The following is a 26,088-nucleotide window of genomic DNA, read 5'->3' on the forward strand; positions in this document are numbered from 1 at the left end:
TCTACCATCAAAATAACAATGTAACAAATTTGTTGGTATAAAACCTTATTGATTTTATTTCTTTCACATCTGCAATCTAACACAACTATTCAGTTACTTATCAAACTAGATCACTGGTAGAATCTGACTGCACATAGACTTTTTGTATAACAGCGAATGTAGACCCTAACACAGATTGGCTATTTTTATCTGTCCAGTATCTGCCCTTTCTCGTAAGAGCACTTTAGTTTCCAGTAGTAAATGGCTTCCTGCTAGAGTACCTTCAGGTTCATATGATATAGGTGAGGGAGTGTCACCCAGTTTTGAGTAACTGGGAGTATTCATATTTTTTTTCTTTTTCTTTTTTTGACAGGCAGAGTGGACAGTGAGAGAGAGAGACAGAGAGAAAGGTCTTCCTTTTGCCGTTGGTTCACCCTCCAATGGCCGCCACAGCTGGCGCACTGCGGCCGGTGCACCGTGCTGATCTGATGGCAGGAGCCAGGTACTTATCCTGGTCTCCCATGGGTGCAGGGCCCAAGGACTTGGGCCATCCTCCACTGCCTTCCCGGGCCACAGCAGAGAGCTGGCCTGGAAGAGGGGCAACTGGGAAAGAATCCGGCGCCCTGACCGGGACTAGAACCCGGTGTGCCGGCGCCGCTAGGTGGAGGATTAGCCTAGTGAGCCGTGGCGCCGGCCGGGAGTATTCGTATTTTCCATCCCCCTAGTCTTAGTGACTCATTCAGGAATGTGCACATGACCTAAAGCAGACAACTAACAGTGAGCTCCCTAGACTTACGTTGGAACCACTAGGCAAGAGGCTCTCATTCCAGAAGGATCAGGAGTGGGCAGAATATAAGCCTTGAGTCTCTGGTGGTCATTATTCTGCCTGAGAGTGAGGCTGACTCAGAAATACTGACAACAGCAACGGAATGTACTATTACATCCTACTTACTGTGTGTCACTGTTTCAGGAGGTTTATATACACAGAGCATCTAATCCTTGTAATACACAGATGTATAGATTTAGCACGATGCCCCAGTTCCACAAGTGAATGGCACAGATGAGATCTAAACTCTAGGGGAGTCCATGTCTCTCATGCCACGTACACTGGTTATAAAAATGGGAGTGGACTCTATCTGTTTCAGTGAGCCATTTGAGCACCTACATCCAGACTGGGCCTGCATTGTGTGCCTGAACTCTTTACATAATCAAATCATTGTTATTTTTATTTTGCAAAATCAATCTGAATTGGGTTTATACCACAGAACAGAGGAGTCCTGATTATTCCCCATATTCATCAATGCACTATTTACAATATAAAGTGGAAAGAACCTAACTGCCCTAGGATGGTGGATGACTAAAAGAAACTATAGAAATAATATGAATATGTTGACATATATAGTTACCAAAATATTTGTGAGGAATATTTATGGAAATTTAAAATGCTATTTTTTTAAAAAATGCATAATCATTATAACAATTTTATAAATAAGGTATCAAAATGATTGGAATAAAATATAACAGAATACTGTAAAAATTATGAGAAACATATTTTTCCTGAATTCGTGGAGTTTTCCATAAGGTTTTAAAACTGAAGGAGAAAAAGCATTAAAAAGTGAAATACTCTTACCTCCAAAATATAAAACTCTTTGGATATTGTACTTTATTATTTTTAAGCACTTATATATTCATTTATTAGAAAGGCATAGTGACAGTGAGGGAGAGGAAGATCTTCCATCCACTGGTCCACTCCCCAGTGGACACAACAGCTCCTGAATCTAGGAGCCAGGAACTCCATCCAGGTGTCCCATGTGCGTGGCAGGGGTCCAAGTACTTGGGACATCTGCTGCTGCTTCTCAGGCATATTAGCAGAAAGCTGGATTGGAAGTGGAACAGCAGGGACATGAACTGGCACTCTAGATATGGGATGTCAGCATTGCAAATGGCAGCTTAACTAGCTGCACCACAATGCTGGCCATAAGTATCTTAAAAATTCAACCAAAATGCAACTTACAATCTGTTCAAACTCAGAATGTAAACTTCATGAAAGCAACTTCTCTTTTTTACATTTTTATTCACAGTGGTTACATTAATACTTGGAACCTAAGTGCCTATAGAATGAAAGTTGAACTATAACATCTTATTTTTCAAGCAAAATGCTTATTACATAACAACTGGGTTTTTCAAGACATTTAAGTTAAGATTTGGGGCAAATCAATGCTCAATCTGATTTGATGTTATTGCTATGGGTTAAAAAGGATCTGGCTTCTTTACTCAGCAGACATTTAAATTCCAAGGTTGTGGACTGGCTTATGCTGGGGGTTGGAGGCTTGATTTAATTAATGTGTCTGGAAGGTGAATCTAGTGAGAGATCTTAGTTCTTCTAGGCTATGTCCTCAGAAGGTGGTTTTTTGCAAGAGGGTTGCTTATATAAGCTTGAGTTGGGCCTAGCCACTCATCTCCCTGCTTTTGTTTGCCAGGTGATCATTTCTCCCCACATGTTCCATCATTGCCCAGCTATGACCTCATCTGTTAGCAAAATCAATGGGTCCATCTGATCTTGGACTGTGAACCACCAAAGTTGTAAGCCAAAATACATCTCCTTCCATCATTAGTAGCATATTTCAGGTATTTAGTTGTAGTGAGAAAAGTCTAATACAATCATTTTAAGAGTTTAAAAAATTTACTTATTTAGTTGAAAGGCAGAGAATGAAAAGGGAGAGAAAAAAGATCTTCCATTAGTTCCATTGTCCAAATAGCTACAATATTCAGGTCTGGGGCAGGCCAAAGCCAAGAGCCAGGGATTCCATCCTGGTCTCTAACATGGGTAGTAGGGACCCAAGTACTTGGGCCATCTTTTAGTGCCGTCCCAGACACATTAGCAGGGAGCTGAATTGGAAATGGAGCAGCTAGGACTTGAATCAGTACTCAAATCTGGCTTAAAAATAAATGCCTCGGTGGGTGTTGTGGTGCAGTGGGTTAAGCTAATACTTGGAATGTCTGCATCCCCAGGATCGAATTCTGCCTCCAAATTGGATACAGTTTCTTGCTAATTCACACCTGGAAGGCAGCAGATAATGCCTCAATTACTTGAGTACGTGATACCCATGTGGGAGAACTGGGTGCAGTTCCCAGTGCCTGGCTTCAGCCTAACCTAGTTCTGGCTGTTGCAGGCATTTAGTGTAAACCAGCAGATCCCCCCCCCCCCCCCATCTCTGTTGCTCTGCCTTTCAATTAAACTTTTTTTTTTTTTTTTTTTTTGACAGGCAGAGTTAGAGAGACAAAGGTCTTCCTTTTCCCTTGGTTAACCCAAATGGCTGCTACGGCAGGTGTGCTGCATTGATCCAAAGCCAGGAGCCAAGTGCTTCCTCCTGGTCTCCCATGTGGGTGCAGGGCCCAAGCACTTGGGCCATCCTCCACTGCCTTCCCGGGCCACAGCAGAGAGCTGGACTGGAAGAGGAGCAACCGGGACAGAAGCCGGCGCCCCAACTGGGACTAGAACCCGGGATACCAGCGCTGCAGGCGGAGGATTAGCCAAGTGAGCCACAGCGCTGGCCTCAATAAAGCTTTTAAAAACAAATAAATGCAGAGCCTGTGTTGTGGTATAGTGGATAAGGATGCTGCCTGCAGTACTGGCATCCCATATGGGTGTCAGTTCGAGTCCAAGCTGCTCCACTTCCAATCCAGCTCTCTGCTATGCTGGGAAAGCAGTACAAGATAGCCCAAGTCCTTGGGCCTCTGAACCCATGTGGGAAGACCCAGAGAAAGCTCCTGGCTCCGGGCTTCAGATTGGTGCAGCTCTGGCCACTGCGGCCAACTGGGGACTGACCCAGCAGATATAAGACCTTTCTCTCTCTCTCTCTCTCTCTCTCTCTCTGCCTCTTCTTCTCTATCTAACTCTGACTTTCTAACTCTGACTTTCAAATAAATAAATAAATCTTTAAACAAAACAAATAAATGCTATTATTTTGGAAGCAACTTAGAAATATTTTTCACGTGGTTATTCAGCTAAAAGTTCATTTATTAGTTTTAAGTGAAAAATACAGAGAAAAATGAATGAAAAAAGTATACAAATTATCTTGATATGTGTTGCTACATACTGTACTAACCTCTGATACTGCATAAAACTATCAGTATGCTTGCTGTTAATATATGCCCTGAATCAAAGGCTAGATGGAGACCTAATAAGCAGGGTTCTTCATGCCAGCTGTCCTCAGTAGCCTCCAGCTCTCATTTTTGAGCTGCCTTAAGTAACTGCAGATTTCTGAAAATGTAAGAAGACAACTGGGAAGTATCTGATGGTGATAGACTGAAGCTCTTAACAAACAGTTTCAGAGAAAAGCTTATGACCACAACCGAGGTATCAGAACTTCAGGCTGAAAACAATAGGGTCTTTCCATTGTCAGATTATATTATGTCTTCTCTGAAAATAAATTCACACTCATCTCAGAGTCTCCAAGATCTTTTATTTTTAGAGTCCAATTTTTTTCTAGGAAGCAGCAAAATCGAAAAGTGTTCTTAGTAGTCATCTTACAAAACTGCCCATTATTATTGACATGGAAAACTGAATACAGTGATTTTTTTAAAAAGATTTATTTATTTATTTTAAAGTCAGAGTTAGAATGCAATGATTTTTTAAATAATAATATATTAACGTAGAATCATGAGATATCCAGTGATTAGGATTTAGTCATGCCTGGGAAGGAACAGAAGACAGTGGCTAAACACATGCTTTATAAAAGAAAACTAATTGGTACACTTAGGATGACTAACATTAAGGATTTAGTATAATACATTTTTCCTCAGAGGAAACAATTTTAGTTTTTAAAGAGTATTCACTTCAGACATTTCAATTCCTGATTTCAGTGGCTGCACACTGTGTACCTCTGTTCCACATTTAGGACAAGTAAAGTACATGTCAAATAAGAAACTGCTCTTAGCACAGAAATAACAGAAAACATGCTCACATCCTATGGTATGAGGCATAGTGGGCCACTCTCCACACAGAGAACATTCTTTGCCACTGGTGGCTAGTGTGCTGTCACTATTAGGAGCACCAGTAAGAGGGATGCACCATGAAGATAACTTGGCTTTTAACTTCTGGATATTGATAAGTGGTAAAAGAAAAATCAGAAACTCCGCAAAACCATGCCAGAGAAGTTCCCTATTCATATACTCAAAGCCAACTTCTCGGACGTTTTGGGGCTTGCAAAACACAGAACGAATGCCTAGGAGACGTTCTGTCAAAGTTGCAAACTTTCCCCTTTGAAGGAAAATCAAAAAATTAATCAACTCACCTAATTTCCAAAGTCCAACCACAAAATTCACAGACTGCTTGACTTTCCCGAATGATGCTAAGTGACGGTTTCGAAACAAATCATAGCATCTTTCTTCTAACCACCTCCCACCAACTGTACAAACAGCATACCAGAGCTTTTGATTTTTACTTGGTGGTTGATACTTCAGATTCGAAGAAAAATCATTTTTATACCGAATATTCAAAACTGACTGTCCCACAGTGGCATTTTTGGAGTAGATGGTGAACCTCCACAGGAAAAGCCACAAGAATGCTTTCACTTCTGGTTCAAAGTGGGCTAACAGCCCTGGCTTAAATCCATGAAAGCACTGAGTAAACTGGGACCAAACTAGCTGCTCCAGGGCCTTGTTTAGTTCAAGTGCATCCAGCTGACTTATTCTTAACACTCTATTTGCACTCTTGGTATTCTCTTCTTTGGGAGCCATGTCTTCTCTGAAGGTCTCTAGGAAAAAATAATTAGAGAATATCATTAAGCATTCATAATGTTATGGGCCCTTCCGTCCTATAATAGTGAGTGAATAATCGCTTCATCAAACTCCTCTCTCTCTTTCCTTTCTTCCTTTTCCTCCTTCATTTTGTTTCTTTTTTTCTTGACCTTCCTCATCAAGGTGCAACAATTACTTAGAGAGAGAGAGGCAAACCTTGTGTCCACAAACATACTTTCATACCCTTTGGTCAGATATTCTAGTAGGGAGACATCAAAATCCTGAAGCTAACACTGATGAAGCTGGGTAATAATGGAAATATATATAAATGCAATACAAACAAAGATCTATATGGAACCTTTCAATGATGGTTAAATAAAGACTTATTTAATTTCCAGCATTCCTACTGATTTCAAAAAGTTACTTACTGTTTCTTTAATATATTTTAATTTGTAAAGGAAAGTAAAATAAATAAATAATACTTCTATTCATATTAGAATATGAATATTAGCATTAAGTACTAAGGAAAGGCTGGTATTATAGTGCACTGGGTTAAGCCACATCCTTCAATGCTGGCATCTGGGCTTCAGTTCCAGAGCTGGCTGCTCCACTTCTGATCCAGCTCCCTTCTAACATGCCTGGGAAAGCAGCAGAGGATGGCTCAAGTCTTTGGGCCCCTGCACTCACATGGGCGATCCAGAAGCAGCTTTGGGCTCCGGGCTTCAGCATGGCCCAGCCCTTGCTGTTGCAGCCATTTGGGGAGTGAACCAGTGGAAGGAAGATCTCTCTCTCTCTCTGGTTCTTTCCTTCTCTCGCTCTGTAATTCTGCTTTCATATAAATACATCTTTTTTAAAAAAAACACTAAGGATACTAAAATGTAGACAGCACATCAAGAATAGAAAACTATTATATAAAAATAGGTACTAGGATAATTTTGTAAACACATTAGGGAAACAAATGGGTGCTAAAGGACAAATGTTTTAAAAATCATTAAAAGCTGACTGTGTTAGCTAGGTAGGGTTGACTGACTCAGAACACACTTATTAAATATCTATCATGTACAAGCTGATGCAATTAAAACAGGCCCTGTTAACTGAATATATAGATCAATGTAGATATTTAAAATTTTATTAATGTATTGGAAAATCCAAACTATGACCAAAAACTATGCTTAAATTTAGTTTCTAAAATATTCCCTCTGTTTGATCTCATTTATAGGTGGAGTCTAAAGAAACTGAACTGACAAAAGCTAAAGTGTAATTATGGCTCCTAATGGATGAGGGGTGGGAAAAGATGTTGGTCAAAGGGTACGCATTTTCAGTGATATAATGAAAATGTTTTGGGGAGCCTAGATATCTGAAGGTGACTGTAGTTAACAACACTACATTGTTTATATGAAACTTTCTAAGAAAGTACATCTTAAATGTCCTCATCACACACACATAGATAAAGCAGACACATAAAATACACATACACATAAATGGCAAATACTATGGATGATGAAGGATGTATGTGAACTAACTTGACTATGGTAGTCATTTCATAACGCATATGTATATGAAATCATCATGTTCTACTCTTTGAATACCTACCATTTTTGTCAGTTATGCTTCAATAAAGCTAGAAAACAACACAAAATAAGGTAAAATGGGTCCTCAACACATCTAAGTGCATGATCATGATCTGCAGGTCTCTGAAAAGCCCAAGGCACTAACAAAAAGAACAGTTACATAGGGAGGCATGAATCCTGCTGAACTTCACGGCCACTGATGGCCATTTATCTTAGATGTGGACATGTCATTTCACTGAAGCTCTGTTTCTTCAATTGCAAAACAAAAAGTCTGAAACAAAATGACCTTTCAAATTCTGTTATTTTATTATCTTTACTAAAAAAAAAAGATGTTCAATGTAATCTTAGAAGATAAAAAGACTGAAAACTCATCCTAAAAAAGTTTACTTATTGAAACCAGGAATATATTTGATAACATTAAAATGTTTATGAGAGGCAAGTTTTACCATTACCTAGGGGTTCTATGTGACTTAGTGGCTGAACACTACATCCTTAATAATTTCAAGTTCAGGAAACAAACATGACCACTGAGTAACAGGTTACTTGGTGTTGTTTTCCAAACAAGTTACATGACAGGAATGGCTTCCTAACCCTTTAAGGCCAATAGCTTTCTGGAAGATCTCACCTTTTTCCCCTTCCTGCAGCTTCCTCAAGACTTGATAGTCTACAGCAATGACAGTGGGAATTTCTGCTGCAAGTTCTGTGAAATCCTTGCCTCATACTTGCCAGGGGCTACAGAAAAGAAAGAATGGGTTAGAAAGACAGTTCCCTTTCCTCACTCTCCTAACCCAATCCATCATCAAGGACTGTGGATTCTTTGCTCAAAATATTTTTGTAATCCATTCATCACTCTATCCTCTAGAAGTCTTTTCCTGAATTCTGGCTGCTCTCCTCCCCTCTATATCAATTACATCCAATTGGTCAATTTGACCTTTGCCTTTTTTCAGTGAATTTCTCCACATTGCAATGGTTTTAAAAGGCAACTTCCTCGAACCTACCCACAGTTTGCTTTCCTTCCTAATGAACTAATAACTAGTCATGAAGTGCCACCTTCTCTTGTTCACTAGTGGACTTTACTGTCTGTCTCCTTTGCACAGATGTGCGTTCCCATTCCTTAACTGAAAAACTCAATACTAAGGTTTTAAGTACAGATGAACAGTTCTTAACTGAAACGCTTAAGATTAAAAGTGATTCAGATTTTGGAGCTCACTGGATTTTGGAATACATGCATAGATTTCACTGACTAAGCAACCCTAATTAAAAAATCCTAAGTGTGAAATGCTCCAAAATCTTTGGGGAGTCTTGTTGGTGCTTGAAATGTTTTAGATTTTGGGACATTTTGGATTACAGATTAGGGATGATCAACCTGTATTGCTATCGGCATCACTTTCACCTGACTCTCCAAATTTGGGCTAGCTGCCCCTTCTAGGTGTTCCATTGGCTCTGTTCTTCCTCTTTCAGGGTCTCTATGTACTATACATGAATTACTTTTTAATTGTCCATTTCCTCACTAGAAGATAAGCACTGTTGTAAAGATTATTTGAGCCTTATCACTGGCTAAGCACAGTAGCTATCACGGTTCCTGGAACACAGAGGGCATTCTATATATATACTGGATGAAAAGATAAGTGAACAGGATGAAAGCCTGAAGTTTGTGAAGGGAAGAAAATATAAATTCCCATCCATTAAAGTTCAAAAGTACTTCAAATCAGCATATTCAGAATTTTGATGATTAGTTATTTCAACATGTTTGTGTTGTATCTGCTATTCAGTTAACATGTTCTGGAGCAGTGATATAATGGCACAATATAGTTTTGATCCTTGTACGGCCTGTATTCTATCAGAATGAGAGAAGGAGGAAAATAAGGCTGTGCTGTATAAAATGACAAGGCAATTATAGTTAGGTGAAATAAGGTATATGTAAGGCACTATGTTTACAACTACACTTCAGAGCCCAGAGAAGGCTTCCTGGAAGAGGAAGATTCTAAGCAGCTGCCTAAAGGATAGATAGTGTCAACCTGGTGAAGGAGGGTAAGAATTTTGTTCCAAGGAGAGAAAAGGACCATGAGAGAGGCAGGGCAAGAGATAATACAGGACATGAAAGCGGATTCTAAAGGCCCTAAACACCATGTCCCAGGAGGATGTATTTTATCAAGATGACCATGGGGGAGTCTTTTAATAATTGTATGCAAAGAATTAATCAGATTTGTATTTCAGACTGTTTGATCAATCTGAGAGTAGATCAGAGGCTGAGGGAAAGACTGGTAGCAAGAGAGCATTTAAGACATTGTTAAAATGATCTAGTGAGAAAGGAAGATGATCTGAATTAGAAAAGGATCAGTGAGAACAGCAAAACAAAAAGTATCTTTAAATCCTATGAGATGGCAACACTGATACTAGTAGTGGTAAATGAACCAAGAATAAGTGACTGAGTGGACTGCGAATCAGTTGTCTGAAATAGGATGTATCCATACATGAAGTGACATAGGTTTGGAGGGAAACACAATCAGTACATGTAATTTTAGAGATACAAGGCTCTTACGGGACATGTAAGTGGGAAAATTCAATAGATAGTTCTGTCAATATGGAAGGAAAATCTGGGTGCAAAATATATAAGTTTGAGACCCCTCTGGTAGGACATTTATTATAAATCTAGTTGATTCTTAAATGTAATATCAGGAAGGCAATAATTTAAACAAGGGAGAAAGATCTTTATTTACAACACATTGTCTACTTACTTTCCTAGATCTTGGTCAGGACGCTTAAAAAAGTAAAAAGACAAGTAGGGCTAGATATATGGTATCATAGTTTCCAAAAGGCAATATATAAATTTCAAAATTATATCAATAGAAGAACTCTAAATTATCTCCCACAAACATACATGAATAAATTATTATTTTTTCACTTTTAATTGCAGTTAACAAATTTTCTCTTTTAACTCAATTATTCATGTAATTAACAAAAAAAAGCCTGAAACATGAAACCTCAGCATTAACACACAATTATTCTTAGGTGTTTAAATTTAACTGAAAAGTGAACCCTGTTAAATATAAGAGTGGGAATAAGAGAGGGAGGAGATGTACAGTTCGGCACATGCTCACTCGGACTTACCCCTAATGGTAGAGCTAGAAACATGCCAGGGGATTCCAATTCAATCCCATCAAGGTGGCATCTACCAGTGCCATCTTACTAGTCAGAGTGATCAGTTTCAGTTCATAACTGATCATAATGATAGGATTAAGTGTCAAAGGGATCACATAAATGAGACAAGTGTCTGCTAATACTAACTGATAGAATTAAAAAGGAGAGAATGATCCAGCATGGGAAGCAAGATACACAGCAAACTATAGAATGGCAGATGCCCTAAACAGCACTCAGACCTCAGAATCAGCCCTTAAGGCACTCGGATCTGGCTAAAAAGCCCATGAGAGTATTTCAGGCATGGAAAGCTAAGACACTGTGGCAAAAAAAAAAAAAAAAAAAAACAAAAAAAAAACACCTTAACTGAAAGATCTCTGTGAGTGAGATCGCAGTGGAAAGAACGGGCCATCAAAGAAGGAGGCACCTTTCTCTGAAGGAGGAGAGAACTTCCACTTTGACCATGGCCTTGTCTAAATAAGATCAGAGTTTGTAAACTCAAGAGGCTTGGATAGCCTTGGCAGCTCATGATAAGAGCCTCGGCTGATTACTGACATCATGAATAAGAGTGTCAATTGTTAAATCAACAACGGGAGTCACTGTGCACCTACTCCCCACGTAGGATCTCTGTCCTTAATGTGTTGTACTATGAGAATTAATGGTAAAACTAGTACTCAGACAGTACTCTATACTTTGTGTGTCTGTGTGGGTGCAAACTGTTGAAATTGTTACTTAGTATATACTAAGTTGATCTTCCTTATATAAAGATAATTGAAAATGAATCTTGATGAAGGATAGGATGAGAGAGGGAGTAGGAGATGGGATGGTTGTGGGTGGGAGGGAGGTTATGGGGGGAAAAGCCGCTATAATCCAAAAGTTGTATGTTCGAAATTTATATTTATTAAATAAAAGTTTTAAAAAATTCACTTGTAAAAAAATAAAATCAACACTAAAAAAATCTTATAAACTAACACAAATCTAGTATCTTTTGCTCACACTAACCATACTAACTTTTTCTTATCTTATTATTACCCCTAGGATAAAGTTGTCAGACCTAAACTAACCTAATCTTGTCTCCAACTTTGTAACAGTGCATTGCACCCTTTCCCAATGTAACCTGTAATACCAGACCATCTTCAGACCTGTCTTAGTGCCTCCTTTCTTGTACCTAACCCACCTATCTTTTCTTCCCATCGATTCCCACTGTTCTAGACTAGCTGCCCTTTATATTGCAACTGTATTTCAACACTCTCCATTAAACCTCCACCCATAAGCTCAGTCCATTATTACTACTGTGAACTCCTCAAGCCATTGTACTATGTTTACAATCATGAGAATACATCGTCTTTCCCTAACCTGAATGCAAGCTAGTTCAGGGAAAGCAACGTTATCTCATATTTCAAAAGTACTGCCGTCTACAAAGTGACCTTGATTCCTAACTCAGTTTCCCTTAAGCAAACTTCTATGGTCACTCAGGAGGTGTGGGAAAATATTAAATCTAACTCTTCTATTGAAATAACATCTATAAATCTGCATCTTCCTCAGATTTCATATTCTGTGGTCACCAACATAGTGAAAATTTCATACTATGGAACTACTCATGAAAAGCTCTGACCATACCAATACCAGATACCAATATAAATCTAATATAATCAGTAATCTCCCTACCCTCACTCACACATCAATACTGTACTAGATAGATTGCTATTATTTTAGCTGAGTGCCAGATGAAATATTTGGCCTACCTTAGATGGCCAGTTGCGTTAATTTATATTTCTTTAAACACTAGGGTTTTAACAGTTCCAGACTGTGGCTGATGAATATCTTACTCTTACAGTTCTAGAATTTACCACAAAGGCACCTGGTAGTTGCTCCATAAATGCTTATTGAACTTATACAGTAGAATTAGTAGGTTAGAAGCCAATTAATGTAATAGCTGAATATTGTGTGTGAGCATTTGGATGAGATTCCTTACTGATATTTAATGAGGAACTGTTAAGACAGTGGTTTCTAGAGGAATGTTCTATTTCAAATCCCTTGTTTCTGGAGAAATCATACTTAAAAACATTTAGTAATGATAGAAATTTTAATGACAGCCAGAAAGGGAGACTTAACACAGTCTTCAACTGATCTAACATTTAACAATACTTAAAAACACACACACACACACACACACACACACACACTCACACACAACCTTCTTTCTCATTCCTTCTGTTACAGTTTAACATTTTTTTCTTTTTTTTCCCCTCATGCCTGGCCTCAATGTAGATTAGGAACAGCTGGGCCCACTTTCCTCCCTACATAAGGTTCTTTAATAGACCAAAAGACTATTATTAAACTGTTCTTCAGCCTTTGCTCGTCCAGATGAATAATCTGTTTCTCTATTTTTACTTAGTTTTTATTTCCCAACATTTTGATCATTTTTTGATTTCTTTGAGTTACACACACACACAGGACACTGTCCACTTCATATCACAGTTCTTTAAATTAGGATACCTCTGTTGTACTGTACATGTGTCTGCAGACAACTGTGATAGGGTGGAAAATGCATATTTAATGTCAAACAGGCCTGGGCTCTAAATTCCAGCCTCTAACTTCCTTGCTCTGTGATCTTAAAAAATTAATTACCTTCGGATTCTTTTTCTTAAAGCTTGAAATAACAGCTACCTCACCAAGTTGTTGAGATTAAACCAGATAATGCTATGAAAGTGGTTTGGAAACTGTGAAGCAGTATTATTATGATCCTATTGCTGCTTTGGCAAAGGAATGGCATAAAAAATAAAGAAACTCTGAGTTGATTTTGGTCAATCTCATTTCAAAAGACTGAAATCTTCATTAGTACTCATACTAATGCTTCAATTAACCTGTGTCAAAATTATTTTTCCAGGAAATATTGACTACACTGTTAAAACATAATGTGGCAGTAAAACTGTGAACATGATGTCACCATTCTGTGTGAATGGGAAGCATACAGGAAAGGGCAGACACATGATTCAGTGGGACTCACTGCACTGTTAACTTGCGTCTTGTCTAAGAGGAGATGATGCAGGGGTACTCTAAGAGAATGAGAGTGGATTCCAGCATGACCTACTCCCCTAGTTACCTAGTCCCCCATCAACATGGAAGCATTTGCTATCTGGAAGTAAAGAGACCTTGGGAATGCACTCTGATAAAATTTGACTCAGGTGCTTTGCTGCACAGGCAGTCCCAAGGCAAGCATCCAACCTTGGGTTCCTCACCAACTTAACTGCTTTCAGTTCCTCCACTTCTCAAACCTGAACCCCACCGCTCACTTCCTGGCAAGTACAGCTATTGCAGAACACTGGCTTTTGAGAAGGGAAGCATCAGAACTAGAAGAAACATGAAATCAACATAACTAGATGTACTATTAATCAGATTAGGGAATCCTATTCCCTCCACTGAAGTACAGTGAGATTTATCCACAAAAGGTATGAAGCACAAAAAATACATAAAAATCTTTAAGTCACATAACATTATTCTCAACATAATCCAAGCAGTTTGTGTTTTAGTAAATTATAATTCTATGCAAATGGTTCCTCAGTGTAACCAATATTAATTGAGCATCTTTCAAAAGACAGGCATTCTAGGTACCGGGATGCAACAGAAATGTTTAACAGCTTCCTTTTATTCAAGCATTTTTTTTTTAACTTTTATTTAATGAATATAAATTTCCAAAGTACATCTTATGGATTACAATGGCTTCCCCCCCATAACGTCCCTCTAACCCGCAACCCTCCCCTTATCCACTCCCTCTCCCCTTCCATTCACATCAAGATTCATTTTCGGTTCTCTTTATATACAGAAGATCAGTTTAGCATACATTGAGTAAAGATTTCAACAGTTTGCTCCCACACAGAAACATAAAGTGAAAAATACTGTTCGAGTACTAGTTATAGCATTAAATCTCAATGTACAGCACACTAAGGACAAAGATCCTACATGAGGAGTAAGTGCACAGTGACTCCTGTTGTTGACTTAACAAATTGACACTCTTGTTTATGGCCTCAGTAATCACCCTAGGCTCTTGTCATGAGCTGCCAAGGCTATGGAAGCCCCCTGAGTTCACTGACTCTGATCATATTTAGACAAGGCCATGGTCAAAGTGGAAGTTCTCTCCTCCCTTCAGAGAAAGGTGCCTCCTTCTTTGATGACCCATTCTTTCCACTGGGATCTCACTCAGAGATCTTTCATTTAGGTTCCCCCCCCCCCCCACAGAGTGTCTTGGCTTTCCATGCCTGAAATACTCTCATGGGCATTTCAGCCAGATCCGCATGCCTTAAGGGCTGATTCTGAGGCCAGAGTGCTGTTTAGGACATCTGCCATTCTATGGGTCTGCTGTGTATCTCACTTCCCATGCTGGATCATTCTCTCCCTTTTTTATTCAAGCATTTTTAAGAAATAGGATGTTACTGTAATCAGGACTGGTCAATGATCTTTGAAGCAAAGAATGGATTCTAAAATGTGAAAACATGGTAAGAGTCATAAAACTTCCCAGGCAGAAAACAGAACAAATGATATATAGGGCACAGGAACAGGTTGTGCAAAGGCCCAGGTACATCCAAGCTCCTTGTCATGGTCTAGCAGGGAATATGGGAATGGCTGTTTAATGATCAATGTGGTTCCATCTGTCACTTGGAATCAGAGACAAATCATTAGCTATGAGGAAGCAGAACATGAAAGCAGGAGAGACTGGCTGAAGAGTCAACCCAGCCACACTGTAGAAAGCACCTGTATTAAGAAAAATGCATTGATTCTTTGGGCATGAATAATCATTGAAGAGAAGAGACACAAAATGGGATATAAATTTTCTTGATTAATCAGATGACAAAGTTCAACAAGACTGAATAGAGGAAAACAGGGCTCCTGCCAAGAGTTCAGGGACCTAATTCAAGATACTGACAATGGGGGCCATGCAGAGACATATAAAAATGAGTAATTAAAATTATAATTTCCACTATATAATATTAATGTTTAGTGAAGGATTTTACTATGTTCATGATATGTGAAAAAAGATGCAAAAATCAAACCCAGATAAAAGTATGGCCTCAACTAGGGTTGGTGTGATTAACTTGTCACATAAATACATTTAAAACAAAATGATCCTACACTAAAAACTATTAAAGAGGTCTCCTGCTGACATTTTATCACTAGATATGTCACACTGCTTTTCTTTCACAGAAAAAAAAAAGCAACTGAAAATTCGTTAACTAAGACCAACAATATATGACCTTGTCCCTTAAATAACTCAAGCTTTCATGATTTTCATTCTCCCCAAATATAAACACTGTCATCTCTATCACATTCCAAAACTGAAACAAATGACTATCTTACTAAGGAAGGAGGAATTTTTCAGGATGTATTTTAGAGCTTTTATTGAATATAGCACAAATCATGAATGAATATATTTTATTTAAAAACATGTTATTGACAGAAATCTATCAATAATAATGTGGGTATTGTCAAGGGCCTGTCAATGTTAACATAATTATGATTAAAGGAATAACATGGATTTTAGCTATAATACCAAGTAACATCTTCTACATTGCTGCTATCAATACACACATTATTATTGACTTGTTCCTAGACTCTCAGTACTAGATGTATTACCATTAGGCATATTTGTCAATGCATACTGCCTACAAAAATTCTACACTTAAATTTACAGTCTTATAAACTTTTGTCAGCAGAAGCGTGTGATTCCCAAGCAATCTCAGAAGTATCAATCCCACCCATGTACCCCCTGCAGGCTATTCTTTTCCAGCTCAACAATAATCCATTCATTTTTAGTGTAACAGTGTCACTGTCACACTAAAGAATTCCAGCAATCAAAGTAGATGAGACCAGGTATTCATTTTTTTTTCTCTGCGTTTTTAAAAGTTTTAAACTAACCTTTCATATGATGAGGTTATGTGAATAAAATTTTATAACTGGAGACCTGAAGTTTTGAACCTACATTCTATTTTATTTCCTTTGTGTAATCAGATAGATTTACTGTCCATTGTATTGAAATCAATACTAATAAATGGGACATGTATCAAAAGGGATTTAACAGGACACCAATTTCTAGAACACATTTCAAACATGAGCAAAGGGGAAAAAAAGCTATGGTTGAAACCCATTGGGATACTGTGATCCCTGGTACTAAGAATGGGTTTAGAAATCAACAGTTCTAAACTCAAATCCCACTTCTGCCACAGTCTTGCTAAATGAATTGTCATTACTCTTTTGTTCCTCTCTTTCAACATATTTAAGGTAAATTTCAATAGTTTAAAATATTGATGTTATAAATCCCAATCGTGCTCATTTGGTTATAGCCAAGACATGATGGACACCAGATTAATGACTCTTAACTTCAATGCAATCCTTATCAAAATCCAAGTAGCACTTTTCTATTGAAGTATAGTAATGGGTACAGGGCAAAATGTTTCTATCTAAAGGTAAGCTTAAAGATAGCATACCTTTCTCAAAAAGATGAGTAGTGATAAAAACTTGTCTAAGCAGAGGGGAAAATAAGTTTTTCATTTGGAAAAAGGAAGAAACTCAACATAAATCCTAACCACAATTTTTGAGACAATAATTAGTTCTACACAACTGAGTAGTAATTATTTTTTTAAAGATTTTATTTTATTTGAGAGGTAGAGTTACAGACAGTGAGATGGAGAGACAGAGAGAAAGGTCCTCCCTCCGTTGGTTCACTCCCCAAATGGCTGCAAAGGCCAGAACTGTGTCAATCCAAAGCCAGGAGCCAGGCGCTTCTTCCCGGTCTCTCACGTGGTTGCAGGGGCCCAAGGACTTGGGCCATCCTCCACTGCTCTCCCAGGCCACAGCTGAAAGCTGGACTGGAAGAGGAGCAACCAGGACTAGAACCCAGCGCCCATATGGAATGCCAGCACTGCAGGCGGAGGATTAACCTACTGCGCCACAATGCCGGCCCCTGCGTGAAATTATTAATTTCAATTATGGTATATTCAAGTTTCAAAAACTAACACAAGATACTTTTTAAAAATCCTAGAACATAAAATATCTTGGCTAGATTCACAAATAATTATTTTTGAAAATGTTATTTATTTATTGGAAAGGCAGAACAATAGAGAGAGAAGGAGAGATAGAGTCAAAGAGAGATTATCCATCTGCTGCTTCATCTGATCTTCCATCTGATAGTTGCTTTGGGCCAAACTGAAGCCAGGAGTTGGAAACGCCCCATCTAGGTCTCCCAAGTAGATGGCAGGGGCACAAGCACTTGTGCCATCTTCCATAACTTCCATAACTTTCCCAAGTTCATTAGCAGGGAGCTGACTCAGAAGTGGAGTAGAGGGCATTCAAATTGGCACCGTAGCCGGCGCCGCGGCTCAACAGGCTAATCCTCCACCTAGTGGCGCCGGCACACCGGGTTCTAGTCCCGGTCGGGGTGCCGGATTCTGTCCTGGTTGCCCCTCTTCCAGGCCAGCTCTCTGCTGTGGCCCGGGAAGGTAGTGGAGGATGGCCCAAGGGCTTGGGCCCTGCACTCCGTGGGAGACCAGGATAAGTACCTGGCTCCTGCCTTCGGGTCAGCGCGTTGCGCTGGCCACCGCGCACCGGCCACAGCAGCCATTGGAGGGTGAACCAACGGCAAAGGAAGACCTTTCTCTCTGTCTCTCTCTCTCACTGTCCACTCTGTCTGTAAAAAACAAAAACAAAACAGAACAAAACAAAAAACAAAACAAAAAAACATTGCATCAAATTGGCACCACAACATGAGATGCCACATCACATTGCAAGCAGTAGTTTAACTGGCTGTACCACGATGCCAGCATCCACAAATACTTTTTTTTTAAACTTTTATTTAATAAATATAAATTTCGAACGTACAACTTTTGGATTATAGCGGCTTTTCCCCCCATAACCTCCCTCCCACCTGCAACCATCCCATCTCCTACTCCCTCTCTCATCCCATTCTTCATCAAGATTCATTTTCAATTATCTCTACATAAGGAAGATCAACTTAGTATATACTAAGTAACAATTTCAACAGTTTGCACCCACACAGACACACAAAGTATAGAGTACTGTCTGAGTACTAGTTTTACCATTAATTCTCATAGTACAACACATTAAGGACAGAGATCCTACGTGGGGAGTAGGTGCACAGTGACTCCCGTTGTTGATTTAACAATTGACACTCTTATTCATGATGTCAGTAATCAGCCGAGGCTCTTGTCATGAGCTGCCAAGGCTATCCAAGCATCTTGAGTTTACAAACTCTGATCTTATTTAGACAAGGCCATAATCAAAGTGGAAGTTCTCTCCTCCCTTCATAGAAAGGTGCCTCCTTCTTTGATGGCCCGTTCTTTCCACTGCGATCTCACTCACAGAGATCTTTCAGTTAAGTCTTTTTTTTTTTTTTTTTTTTTTGCCACAGTGTCTTAGCTTTCCATGCCTGAAATACTCTCATGGGCTTTTTAGCCAGATCCGAGTGCCTTAAGGGCTGATTCTGAGGTCTGAGTGCTGTTTAGGGCATCTGCCATTCTATAGTTTGCTGTGTATCTTGCTTCCCATGCTGGATCATTCTCTCCTTTTTAATTCTATCAGTTAGTATTAGCAGATACTTGTCTCATTTATGTGATCCCTTTCACACTTAATCCTATCAATATGATCAGTTATGAACTGAAACTGATCACTCTGACTAGTAAGATGGCACTGGTAGATGCCACCTTGATGGGATTGAATTGGAATCCCCTGGCATGTTTCTAGCTCTACCATTAGGGGTAAGTCCGAGTGAGCATGTGCCGAACTGTACATCTCCTCCCTCTCTTATTCCCACTCTTATATTTAACAGGGTTCACTTTTCAGTTAAATTTAAACACCTAAGAATAACTGTGTGTTAGTTAAAGAGTTCAACCAATGGCATTAAGTAGAACAAAAAGAAATACTAAAAGGAATAAAACAGTAAGTTGTTCCTCGACAGCCAGGATAAGGGCTGATCAAGTCATTGTTTCTCATAGTGTCCATTTCACTTCAACAGGTTTCCTTTTAGGTGCTCAGTTAGTTGTCAACAAATACATTTATTTTTTTAACAGGTAAAGTTATAGACAGTGAAAGAGATAGAGAGAAAGTTCTTCCTTCCGTTGGTCACCCCCCAAATGGCCACTATGGCCAGAATTGCACCGATTCAAAGCCAGGAGCCAGGTGCTCCTCCCGGTCTCCCATGTGGATGCAGGGGCCCAAGCTTCTGGGCCATCCTCCACTGCCCTCTTGGGCCACAGCAGAGAGCTGGACTGGAAGAGGAGCAATCAGGACTAGAACCTGCGCCCACATGGGATGCCGGCGCTGCAGGCAGAGGATTAACCAAGTAAGCCATGGCACCGGCCCCTACAAGTACATTTTTAAGAAAACAGTACAGCACTCTCAGTGTTCTGTCAGAAAACTGACACTTCTGAGTCTTCAAGAGAGAAATCATACTGTGAATATAAACATCACGGATGTCTGAGTAAATATGGATGAAGCACAGTTAAACCGGCTCTGAACAGTTTTGTATTGTACCTAAGACATGGGAATAGAGTGTATGATCCATGGTAGTCATTTTGCTACATCCCCTTTTTTGAAAAATTATTTTAAAGGCAGAATTATAGAGTGGAACACACACATACACACATACACACACACACAGAGATCTTTCATCCACTGGTTCACTCCCCAGTTGGCCGCAGCAATTGGAGATGGACCAAGCTGAAACCAGGAGCCAAGTGCTTCAGCCAGGTCTCCCACATAGGTGGTAGGGGCACACACATTTGAGCTGTCTTCCACTTCCCAGGCATATTAGCAGGGAGCTGGATTAGAAGTGGAACAGTTGAGACTTGAACTGGTGCCCATATGGGATGCTTGCATTGAAGGCAGCAGTTTAACCTCCTATACTATATTCTTTGCTGGTTAAAAAAGTTTAAAAATCCAAACTATGAAAATCTACCTACCTACCTAAATTTTTATGTGAACTGTTTTTATAAATCTTGGTAGGAGCAGGGAAAAAAAAAAAAACAACCACCATTTCTAAGTATAGAAATGGTAATGCTAAATATGAGTTTGGAAAAAGCTAAAAAAAAGTGAATAAATTAGAGGAAGACATTGAGAAAAAGATAGTCTTTACAAAAATAGGGAAGCATTAGGAAGATAGTACGAAAAATTTTGTAACTTTACAACCATATTAAACACACACCACATAACTGTTTTAGAGCTAAAACAACTGATTCCTACAAAGAAATGCCATGTGTAAAATTAAATATCAAATCATGTATTCCTTATAATACTAGGATAAATTATTTTATAATTTCTACCCTAAAATAAAGAAAAGGGAGCACAGCAAGACTAGTAGATTGGGTAAAATCACCGGGGTAGAAGCTTCAGAGCCATGCTCTGACCAGTGTTCTATACTGACGAGGTTATGATTGACTTAAATAGTAAACATAAACACTTCAGGTTGAGATCACAGGACATGCAGATGGAACTAATTTAAGAGGCTAAGTGTTAAGAGTACAGGCATGGACTACAGCAAAAATCCTAATCTAAAGAACAAATAAGAGCCATATGAAATATGAAGCAAGTAGCTCTTTAAAATACTCTACAGATTTAGTAATGGGCCTTAGAATCAAATTATATAAGAGAATTCTAAATGACTTGATAATTATTGGATCACATATTTATCTGAAACTTTTATGGCACAGGAATGAGGAAAGATCCCCAAAGGAACAAATATATATTAAAAATGAAGTAGGAGCAACTCCTATGTCATACACGTTATGTTGAAGGCAGTATATAATTTCTTTATACTATTAAATCCTTGTAAGATGGTACTATCATCTCCATTTTAAGAAGCCAAAAATTAAGGCTTGAGAAGTTTAACAGCCTACCTAAGGTAAGGTTGGCAATCATTAAATTTCTAGTAAACACTAGAAAAATTGTGGAACACATGGAAAAAAAGTTAGTAGAATGACTACTTAGTAAACTTGGATCAAATGTAATCCCATAGAACTCAGAAAAAAAAAAACTTTCTCCATTAAGATCATTCATAAGACAAAACTACTAGTCAAGCTCTCAAAACTGTAGATGGGAGAAGAAATTAAAGGAATGTGGTAGAGTAGCCCAGGCTGCATGAGATATGTCTTATTTACACCCCCCTCCCCGCCTCTATATATGTAAAGGACCATTCAAAGAGATTAAATGTCAAATCTGAACAGAGCGAATATGTGAGGTGAAAAATGAGGCTTGAACATTCATTTTACTATAACTGTGTAAAGCTATTTCAGAAAGTTAATAGCTACAGGGAAGGGCGTTGTGGCAGTAGGTTAGACCACTGCTTGGGGAGTCCACAGCCATACTGTAGTATCTGGAATCAAGTCCTGAGGCTGCTTCTCTTCCAACTTCAGGCTAATGTGTGCCCTGGGAAACAGCAGATGATAGCCCAAGTATCTGGGCCCCTGCCACCTATGTGGGAGACCAGGATGGAGTACCTGGCTTCTGGTTTCAGCCTGCCCCAGTTATCACAGGCATTTGTGGAGTGAACCAGCAGATCTAAGATCTTCACCCTAATGCATCACTCTGCCTTTCACATAAATAAATCTTAAACAAACTTTAAAAAGATGAATCTACCTGGGTGCAAAAAATTTTGAAAAACCATGCTTTTTTATTTATAGCAAATATTTTTTTTTTCTAGCACTTTCTGAAGTACACCCATAGGTAACGAAAGAGGCAATGCCAGCTCATCCAGGAGCCACTGGGCACAGTTAGGTAGGATCAAAACTGCATTGTACTAGTTATTGGTTTTTGTGTTTTAACAATAATAAAAAAAGAAATGACAACTTGGATGGAATTTTGTCGCATCTTATTGACAGATAAGTAAGAAGAGTGAGCTCTGGGTTTTGATTCCCTAACTGAGGATATGTTGGGGAGAAAAAGATTAACAGTCCACAAGGGGAAGGCTAGAGGATGTCAGACATCCTCCTCCCTTGTCTTCACTTTTATGTATAGAAACAATGGGGCTGGATTTCAAAGGGCAGTGCCCATAATGTGGGCAAGGAGACAACTAGCCAGGAGGAGCTGAGAGCTCAAACAACCCCCTCTCCCCACCCCAGCCCTGCAGCTGAACCTGCTTCACCAAACCACCATGCCCCTTTTATGCAATGGAGAAAGGCAGTACACAGCATCCACAACTGACAGCCGAAAAGTCATCACCTGCAATGGGGGCAGCCAACTGCATTCACACAATGACCTTCAGCTAATTATAATATTCAAATTAACACAGTTGACACTGCTACTCCCATCAGGGACCCAGACACTTCTGAGATTTCCCAAAAAGGTCAAGGAAATGGGTAGCTTTCAAGCCCCTCCCCAAATTCCACCACCCAGGCCTCCAGATCAAACAAAGGGATGTCCTTGAACCATACAGAGCATGACTACACTCCCTCTCAGGGGTGTACTTCACTTTGCATTCAAATAAAGTATTCCTCTGCTAACTTCACCTATGTCTCATCCTCAAATTCTCTCATGGCAGACACAAGAGCATGAACCCAGCCACTGGATGATATCTTGATCTAGCCATCTCATGTCACTCCATCATAGACATGGAGCAGTTTGGGTATTTTCTCCTAAGCCTTATTGTATATTCCAAAAGGAATGGAAGGACATGCAATACTTAGAAGATTTTATCATTTTACAAGAAAGCAATAAAGAGAACATACAACTTGCTTCTTTGATGTCCAACCCCGATTACCAACAGAGGAAAAACAGAAATGATTCAGAGTAGAACTTCTGTTCAGATATAAAGATTATGTACATGGCACACATTTTCCTTGTGCTACAGCACTCTGAACACATGAATTGTGTACAGGACGAAAGAAACTTTAGAATTATTTGATGTTGTAAGAATGACATGGTTGCTAGGACTAGAGATGTGATGATAGGCAAGTTCCCTAACATCTTTTAAAAGTTTAACTACTGAATATGTAAAATGGAAAATACCTGTCATCTCTTTTGCAAGGATTAGTTTCAGTGCCATATTTAAGTAAAATTTTCATGGCTAAAGTAAAAGGGTATGAAAGAGAGAAGAAAATCAAGAATTGAGAATTTGATTATAAAGAAATAATTAAATTTGGAGCTTATATTTATCAAACAAATATGATTGAATATGGACATATCTTTATAAATTACTGTGTATATATACTTTTAAAACTGTAATAATCAAGTGAATGCACACTGAATACAAATGAAATAGAATTTTAAAGCTTGAAGGAAAGGTAGATCATCTAGACTAAGATATGAATGTAATCTTCTTAACAGGAGCCCTGTTATCCAAGCAGAACGCAAAAACAGCTGTTCTTGTTAAAAACAGCTGACAGTCCGCTTGCTTTGTCTGTCCCCTGCACGGCTCCTGATAGTTTCCATAGAAATTCTTTCATGAAACAATTTTAAAACCACAGATTTCTCATTTCTAAAAATTAGGATAATAAATTAAAGAGGCAAAGTTGGTCAAACAAACCAGTCAGGACCAGACCCAATTCTCCTAGTTTACTATTATACCTCCTGTTACCTCTGTCTCTCTGGGGGAAAAAAAAAAATGACAGCGTCTCTTTTTGACTTTGCAAATAGTTCCACTAGTCTCTTTTTCCAAAACTCTTTCTGGTTCAAGATTTTGTAACTCTCATCTTTCTGGATACAAGTAACTGATAATATGGTGAGAATAAAGGGGTTAAAAACATAGCAGTTCCTCAAGTTCATTCTGTTCAAGTTTAACTAAAAGCAACACATCTGTGGAGGGTTTTAGACTATATAAACACTATGGTGTTAGAGAAGCCTCAGTCTCCTTGTAATTGCTTGAAACTGTCAAAAAATGTTTTTGTAATGGCAGAGCAGAATATCAAAACATTTTCAACTTAAACGTTCAGTGAGAACTGGGTCTCACTGTATGAAAATCCCTTTCACTAAGCGTTGTTTGTACATTGAACCTAAGTAAAAACCAAATAAATACATAAAGCTTAACTTTTAAGGACCTAGAAGAAAGAAATACTAATGATTCTTTTATTCGCAGGTTGATAAATCAGTGCAAAATACACCCAATTCAACACAAGTATTTTACAAGCAAATTCTCAATACTTCTTCCCCTAATAAAGGAACAAGACACCTAAACTGCTTTTAAGTGAATGGTCTCCCAAAACGTTGGAAACTTATGCATGCTCATTTCTTTTCTGGTACCCAATATAGCATTTTACATGAAACTTCAGATTTTAAGGAAGGCTTGGATCTGAATGATTCTAAAGTTGTTCCTAAAAAGTAATTTACTTTCAATCACCAAATGCAAGGGAAAGAACCGCGAAGTCACTTCGTGGAATGCAGACGAGGTTCAGTTCTAGTTGTGCGTTTTTTTTTTTTGTTTTTTTTTTTTTTTTTTAATGGAGCAATCCTAAAAACATTTCTGGTAGTTTATATTCACTTCATTGTCTTTCCCAAAATTAATAGACTTGTGTCTTCCCGGAAGACGAAAAGCCAAAAAAAACCTGGGAAATCAAGCAAGGAGCGAGAAGCACAAGGTCGTGAAACTGCGCAACCTCCCAGAGGCGAGCAGGCCCTCAGGTCCGCACTATGGCTTTCGCGGGCAGACACTGACCTTAGGAGTCTGCGAAACGCCCACGCCGCAACTCAAGTGTTCTGAAACATTCTCTGGGAAACTTGCCTTTTCCTAGCAGAATCTGGGTTATCCAGGCTTCCGGAACTCGGAGGCTTCCGGAGTGATGCGGGACCCGGAAGTGGCTAAAAGAAAAATGGGGAAATTGCAGTTAGGAGAACCGCGCTTCTGCGCGCTGCCCAGGCCCGACGGGCCTGCAACTGCAGGAGCCGAAGAGCCGAAGAGCCGAAGGGCCGAAGAGCCGAAGGGCCGAAGAGCCGAAGAGCCGAAGAGGAAGCTGCGCGCTCAGTGATTGGTCTATTGTACGCTCGAGGAAAACCGTCTCTGATTGGCAGGAGAGTCACGAACCGGTCAGCCAGGGGTCGTGTGCTGCGCGTGAAGAGGCTGCTGTGTCAAGGGGCCGCAGGGGAAGCCAGGGCTCTCGAGAGCAGGGCTTTCCCCGCCAGCGGACGCCGCGGCGGGCCGCCGAACAGGCGCCGCCGGGTGGCAGCGGGGCGACTCCGCACTTCCGCCGCTCCTCCGTTGCCTAGGAAGGAGGACGGGCTCGGCGGTGGCATTGTGGGCACAGAAGCCCTCGGGCTGGGGGAGAGCGTTGTGCGGGCCCTGGAGACTGCCCTCCCTCGGGGCCGGTGTCCTTCGGGTGGGCAGCTTGTCGGCCTCTGGGGGCTCCGGAAGGCGTGTGGTAGCTCGGGTAGTCCGCCCTGAGAAGCGGCGCCCGAGAGCCTGTGGAGCTTGCCGGACGCCTTCGGGCGCAGCGTTCCCGCCGCAGAAGCGAGTCGCCTTCCCCGGGTGGGGGTGGGTATCTCTTACGAATCCCGGGCATCCAGGTCGTGACACCCTAGGGAGCCGAGTCAGAGTTTCTGGGCCTGGACGCAGGAAAAAGCCCTCACCAGGCAGTTGTGTGGAGCTGGCGTTGAGACACGCCACTGGCTTCTTGTTCCGCAGTGTGGATGGCAAGTGTGTGTGTCTGAAGTCTGGTGGGTTGGT

At 39.8% G+C, this 26,088-nt stretch overlaps 1 protein-coding gene across 3 annotated transcripts; it reads right to left on the reverse strand.

Moving 5' to 3' along the window:
- Positions 1-1,600: 1,600 nt before the first annotated feature.
- Positions 1,601-25,562, reverse strand: PEX2 (peroxisomal biogenesis factor 2). 3 transcript variants are annotated; one of them, XR_016235744.1, is made up of 4 exons: positions 25,084-25,320; positions 7,918-8,024; positions 5,277-5,738; positions 1,601-1,855 (listed from the first exon to the last, which is right to left on the reverse strand). XR_016235744.1 is itself a non-coding variant. In XM_070075248.2 (3 exons), exon 3 carries the CDS (start codon positions 5,719-5,721, stop codon positions 4,804-4,806), a length of 918 nt encoding a protein of 305 aa, XP_069931349.1. In that variant the 5' UTR covers positions 5,722-5,738; positions 7,918-8,024; positions 25,150-25,562; the 3' UTR covers positions 4,426-4,803. The 3 variants fall into 3 exon arrangements, 2 of the variants coding, with proteins under 2 accessions (XP_069931349.1, XP_008253903.2); XM_070075248.2 differs by lacking the exon at positions 1,601-1,855 and having other exon boundaries at positions 4,426-5,738; positions 25,150-25,562; XM_008255681.5 differs by lacking the exon at positions 1,601-1,855 and having other exon boundaries at positions 4,426-5,738; positions 25,084-25,374.
- Positions 25,563-26,088: the final 526 nt, after the last annotated feature.

This window comes from Oryctolagus cuniculus, chromosome 6 (genome assembly GCF_051225735.1).
Source record: "Oryctolagus cuniculus isolate XC-2025 breed Fujian yellow rabbit chromosome 6, ASM5122573v1, whole genome shotgun sequence".
Lineage (NCBI taxonomy): Eukaryota > Metazoa > Chordata > Mammalia > Lagomorpha > Leporidae > Oryctolagus > Oryctolagus cuniculus.